The 6,189-nt window shown below is 33.2% G+C and overlaps 1 protein-coding gene across 1 annotated transcript; it reads left to right on the top strand.

Moving 5' to 3' along the window:
* The first annotated feature begins 317 nt into the window (after positions 1-317).
* Positions 318-5,833, top strand: LOC130097041 (uncharacterized). The gene is made up of 4 exons (XM_056263714.1): positions 318-609; positions 5,180-5,367; positions 5,529-5,605; positions 5,716-5,833. Exons 1-4 carry the CDS (start codon positions 318-320, stop codon positions 5,768-5,770), a joined length of 612 nt encoding a protein of 203 aa, XP_056119689.1. The 3' UTR covers positions 5,771-5,833.
* Positions 5,834-6,189: the final 356 nt, after the last annotated feature.

Here is a 6,189-nt window from a genome sequence, read left to right as displayed (position 1 = left end):
GACACTGCTCATATGTTATATATATATATATATATATATATATATATATATATATATATATATATATATATGTATATGTATATGTGTATATATATATATATATATATATATATATATTAGCAACTTCTGTGCAAGAACTCATCGCTGATGTTAAAACTCACAATGAACGACTATCCGCGATGGAGAAGGAAATGCGAGATTTGAAGTCTGAAAATATGTCTCTGAAGGAAAATATAGCCGAGGCGCAACGTTACAGTCGAAGATGGTCACTCAAAATGCATGGTTTGAAAGAGTCTGATGGCGAAGACGTTAGACGGATGACTATCGATGCTCTTGCAAAAGTTGCTCCGAAAATACAAGTCCAACTTGATCGGGTGGTGGATGTAGTTCATCGTCTTGGTCGCAAATCTTCTCCGTCAAATGTGAATTCTAAGCGGGCCATCGTCATTCTCTTCTCGATGCGCATCTACCGTGACGAGGTCTGGAGGGCTGCCAAAAACTCCAAGTTCTTACTGGATAACAACCTTCGCATCTCTGAATTACTGTCACCTGAAGATAAAGCAGCAAGAGAGAAACTGTGGCCAAGGGTGAAGAAGGCTCGGGAAGAAGGTAAAAGAGCCATGTTCCGCGGTCCGTTTGCTTACATTGAAGGGAAAAGAATCGAATCCAATGAATAATTTCTGAATAATAGCCTAAATTATAAGATGATGCATCGAATGACTAAATATCCCTGACTGTTTCAAAAAAGGTCTACTGGATGCTGCTTCCCCTGGTTCATAGTTAGATAAGTTTTTTGCAACTTCAAGACTATAGGTCTTGGAGTGGTGCTTTGTAAAGTAAGCTTCATCGTTCTTTTTTCTTACTGATTTATTTACTTTGTTGTTGTTGTTTTTTTAATGGATTTTAAGTTTTATTCTTTGAGCATAGCATCTTTGAATGTAAGGGGTATTCGCGAAAACACGAAGCGTAAGGCTTTATTTCTTTACTTTAAACGGAGTGATGCTGACATTATTTTCTGTCAGGAGACACATTCTACGGACTTGGATGTGAAATTTTGGAAATCTCAATGGGGAAACTCAATCTATTTCGGTCATGGAACTTCGCATTCAGCAGGAGTTATGGTTTTGTTGCACCGATTTAAAGGAGACGTACTTAATTTTGTTGCAGATGAAAATGGAAGATGGATAGTCTTGACTGTTAAATTGGACAACACAACGTTTATACTTTGTAATGTTTACGGTCATAATTCCAGAGTTTTAAATAAGACCCTGTTTGCCAAAGTTTCTGATGTTGTTCAGTCTAAACTTAGTAATTTCCAGGCTTCATACGTTATATGTTCAGGTGATTTCAATGAATGCATGGATGATTTGATTGATAGATACCCTCCTCGTTCCTCTCAAGGTGCTGTTCAATCCGGTGTGGCATCTCTTTGTGCCAACTTATTACTTGCTGATGCTTGGCGTTTCTATAACCCTGGAAAGTTAGAATATACATGGTCTAACAAAAACAAATCTTTGCAATCTAGAATCGACTTGTTTCTAATTACTAATTCAGCTTTACATCATGTTAAGGAAATTGTTCATAGTTATGCCCCATTAACCGACCATAAACTTATCTCTTTAACTCTTACAGGCTCAGAAAGGATTTTATAGCCTTAGAGGGTACTGGAAATTTAATAATAATCTTCTTAAAGATGATAACTTTAATGCTTGTGTTAAAAATATTGCCAAAGATAGTTTTGGAGGATTAAACGAAGGATTTAAAAATAAATGGGAGTTTTTTATATATAATGTCAGAAAGATTGCAGTTAAACGCAGTAAAGAGTTAAAAAAATAGACAAACAAAAGGAAATAGAATTACTTGATAATTTAGGTATATTGGAACAGAAGAAAATTCTAACTAAAGAAGATGAAGTTGAATTAGCTAAAATTCAATCTCAACTAGATCTGATCTACCTTGATCTAGCTAAAGGTCCCTTTATTCGTTCAAGGGCAAAATGGCTAGAAGAGGGTGAAAAAAATACCAGCTATTTTTTCGCTCTAGAGAAAAGAAATCTTAAAAGAAATACTTTATCAGCTCTAAATATTAATGGAAGCTCTTGTACAGACCCTAAACAAATATCTGATTCAGTTTTTTCTTTTTATAGTAATTTATATAACTCTAACTTTGATCTGCTTAATTGTACTAAATTCAATTCATCAGAAAATTCCTACTATTGATAAAGAACTTCATGATTTATGTGATTCAAACATAACTCGTCTTGAGGTTAAAGATGCCCTTTTTAAAATGAAAAAAAGGAAAGCACCTGGTATAGATGGGCTGACAGTAGAATTTTATTTACATTTTTGGGACCAAATTGAAAACCCTCTTTATAATATGTTAATTGAATGTATTAATAGTGGCGAAATGTCTGCTACCATGAAACAGGGAGTTATTTCGTTAATTGCCAAACCTGATAAAGACCCACAACTTGTAGAAAATTGGAGGCCGATCTCCCTTCTTACAGTTGATTATAAATTAATTACTTCAGTATTTGCTAACAGATTACAAAAAGGCTTAAATAAAATAATCAGTGAATATCAAACAGGCTTTCTAAAAGGTCGTCATATAACTAATAATATTATAGTGCTTGACCTTTTGGACTATGCTGATAGTGTAGAAGATGGTGCTATCATTCTTTTTTTGGATTTTTTTAAGGCATTCGACACCGTTGAACACAAATTTTTATTTAAAACTATAGAACTTTTTGGTTTTGGAAATAATTTTCTAAATATTGTTAAGATGTTCTACACTGATATCACTAGCTCTGTGATTCTTAATACCTCCACCACTAAAAGATTCAATATTAATCGCGGAGTGCGTCAAGGTTGCCCAATCTCCCCTTGTTTTTTTTTTTATTAGTAGTTGAATTATTATCAATCGGTATTGTCAATAATGATCAAATCCAAGGTCTTAAAATTTTTGATAAGGTACTTAAGATATCCCAATTTGCCGATGACTCTATTTTGTTTTTAAAGAACATGTCCTTTATTCCTCATGCTATTTCCTTCATCAATCTTTTTTCAAGGGCTTCTGGTTTAACGTTAAATTTATCTAAATGTGAAATCCTCCCTTTACACAATTTAAATGATAAACATATAATGAACATTCCAGTTAAATCCTCTGTCAAATACTTAGGAATTTTTGTTACAAAAATTTTTCATGAAAGGCAAAAACTATTTTTTTCTTCTAGATTAAAGAAGACAAAAGTAGTGTTAAATTGCTGGTTACAACGTGATCTTTCCATTTACGGTCGTGTCTTATTATCCAAAGCGGAAGGCTTATCTCGATTTGTTTATCCCTCTCTATCACTGCATGTTAAAGATTCTAACTGCAAAGATATTACTAATTTATTCTTCTCTTTTGTTTGGAAAAATAAATCCCAAGGACTTAAAAAAGGGTTCTCACTAATAAGAAGGCTGAAGGAGGCCTGCAGATGCTTTATTTTGAGGATGTAAATAAGACCTTTAAGGTTAACTGGCTTAAGAGATGTTTGATCACCCCTAATTCTCTTTGGAACCATATTCCCCATAGTCTCTTTAATCAAATTGGTGGCTTGAAATTTCTGTTAACATGTGATTATAAAATTTCTAAAATCCCCCTCAAATTATCCAAATTTCATCAGCAAGCTCTTCTTGCATGGAAAATTTGTTACTGTCACAATTTCTCTCCTCACACATCTTTAATTTGGAATAATGGGAATATAACTGTTTCCAATAAATCCTTGTTTTTAACAAATTGGTTCAACAGAGACATTAATCATCTTATAAAAATGTTTGACAATTCTGGGAATCTTTTAACTTACGAACAATTCATGTCAACTTACAATTTTCCCGTACAGTTTAGAGAATTTAACTCAGTTATTAAAGCTATTCCTGTAACACTTCGTCAACTTGTCAAATGTCATATTTGTTACAATTCTTTATCTGTGACAAACCCAAATTTAATTTTAGAAGGTGTTGGTTTACTTGAGAAAAAATGCAATAAACATATTTGTAATATCTTCCAAAAACAAAACAAAATATCTCCTAGAGGGAATTTTTTTTGGAACTCTAAGATTGAAAATATTGAATGGAGAAGAGCTTGGTTAATTCCCTTCAAATACTGTATTAATAACAAAATAAAAGAAGTACACTACAAAATTCTACATACCATTTATCCTTCTAAATCTTTAATATCAAAATTTTCTGATATTGATGATATGTGCTGTTTTTGTAATAATGAGAAAGAGATACTGACTGTATTTGACTGTAAAGTCGTGAACCAGTTTTGGACTGATTTGGCTGATTTTATATTTAATCTGATGAATATTAATTATTGCTTTACTTTAAAGGATGTTACCGTGTATTATGAAAATAAAAGCAATAAGGATCTGGAATTTATTGTTAACCTTTTTATTTTATTAGCAAAATTTCACATACATAAACAAAAATTTCTTAATTCATGTCCTGTGTTAAATTTGTTTTGTTCTGACTTTGATTGTTACATTTCTTCAATAAGACTGTTAAAAAACAAAAAATCTGTGAAATATTTAAAATGCTATGATACACTCTTCAATACCCCTGGTGTTTTGTAATATCCTTATTTGTTAAAATTGAATGTGAGCTATGCTTTTTTTTTTGTCTTGTCTTGTCTGTTCATATTTTGTTATTTGTATGTTAATTTTCTGCAAAAAAAAAAAAAAAAAAAAAAAAAAAAGAGCGTGTGTGTGTAGTACAGTAATGTCATGATGACTGATTTTATGGACTACATGCACTTTAGTTTAGTTTTTTTAACCAATTAGACTTTAAAATGTAGATGTTTGAAAACCGCCGAAATGATCCCAAACCAGCCCAAATTTTTACCACCCGCCCAAACCCTTTTTTACCCGCACAATCAAATTGAAAACCGCCCAATTGGGCGGGAACCCGCCCAATCTGGCAACACTGAGCGAGACGCGATTGGACGACTATACAGAATATGAACAGCATATTAAAACATGCTGTTCCCTAACCCTAACCCTAACCCTAACTCACCCTAACCCAAAGAAACAAAAAAATACAACAGAAATCAATTCAAAGTTTGCTGGAACGATCACAAAATTCAAAACACTATACAAGAAAATGATCGATTGTGTTAAAATTTGATAATCTAATGTAAGTTCTGTCTAGGTATGTGCCAAGATGTCCTGATGGGCTTGAGAAGATTTTGATCGGTGGTGACAGGCTCACAGAGGGCAATTGCCATAATATCCAGCTGGCGTTTGCTGATGGGGAGACAGAGGAGGACCGTCTGGAAGGCCTCGTTTTCAAATTTGAAGACTGGCACGCAATTAGAAATCTCTTTGAGGTCAGTATACTTTAATAATTAACTACATGCACCCTGATACACTATTGTCATTTACTAAAAGTAGCCTACACTTTAAATTCAAGGCTTATAGAATTAATCATGTTTTAGGTTTTATAAGGACTGGTTCATAGATTATTTTTTATTTTTTATATGCATTACAGATATATCATCAGATCTTCTTTAACAAAGCATCTGCCAAAGACCATGGCACAATACTCGCCAACATGAATCTCTTGAGGTACTATTTCACTAAACCAAAAAAAAATGTGTCTTCATATTAAGGTCATATTTCCAGTCATTACCGTGTATCTTATCATAAAATACATTTCTCTCTACATGTTTCCCAAGGAGTCCTCCCCTAAAGATGATCTTTGCCAACCATGAATTTGGCGTGGATATATGAACTGTGCAATTTTCTGGAAAAGGACAGCCACCATGAATTCGGCTGCTTTCCGTTGGTCGTTTAAGGGAAACTGGGGTTATTAGTACTACTAACAAAAACATGCCATCATGAATTTATGAACTATGAATTTAATCTTTAGAGGATATGTTTCATACACCATTTTAATAACTGCTATGTGATTTACAGATGCAGCAATGCGAAAAAAGGCCCACATAGTAGATATACAAACAGCTTACAAACAGTTTGTGCAGATTGACACGACAGCCCTTTTCCTTGCGGCAGCAATGGAACATTTCCATTTGGATGATGTCACAGGTTTGTTTGCTACATTGTGTTTAAAGGATTACATTAAGGAATCCAGCACATTTTTTTCTTGTCTGCAGATATAATTTTATTGTGTTTTTTTTTTTTTTTTGCCA

Source organism: Rhinichthys klamathensis, unplaced genomic scaffold (assembly GCF_029890125.1).
Source record: "Rhinichthys klamathensis goyatoka isolate OS25496 unplaced genomic scaffold, OSU_Roscu_1.1 h1tg000209l_1, whole genome shotgun sequence".
Taxonomy (NCBI): Eukaryota; Metazoa; Chordata; class Actinopteri; order Cypriniformes; family Leuciscidae; genus Rhinichthys; species Rhinichthys klamathensis.
The sequence above is the reverse complement of the archived record's forward strand: the minus strand, read 5'-3'. Positions and strand labels throughout refer to the sequence as shown.

Coding starts and splice junctions, on each gene's coding strand:
- LOC130097041 (XM_056263714.1), top strand. CDS start 318: ATGACTATCGATGCTCTTGCAAAAGTTGCTCCGAAAATACAAGTCCAA. Junction 610..5,179: donor GAAGAAGGCTCGGGAAGAAG/GTAAAAGAGCCA, acceptor ATCTAATGTAAG/TTCTGTCTAGGTATGTGCCA. Junction 5,368..5,528: donor CAATTAGAAATCTCTTTGAG/GTCAGTATACTT, acceptor TATGCATTACAG/ATATATCATCAGATCTTCTT.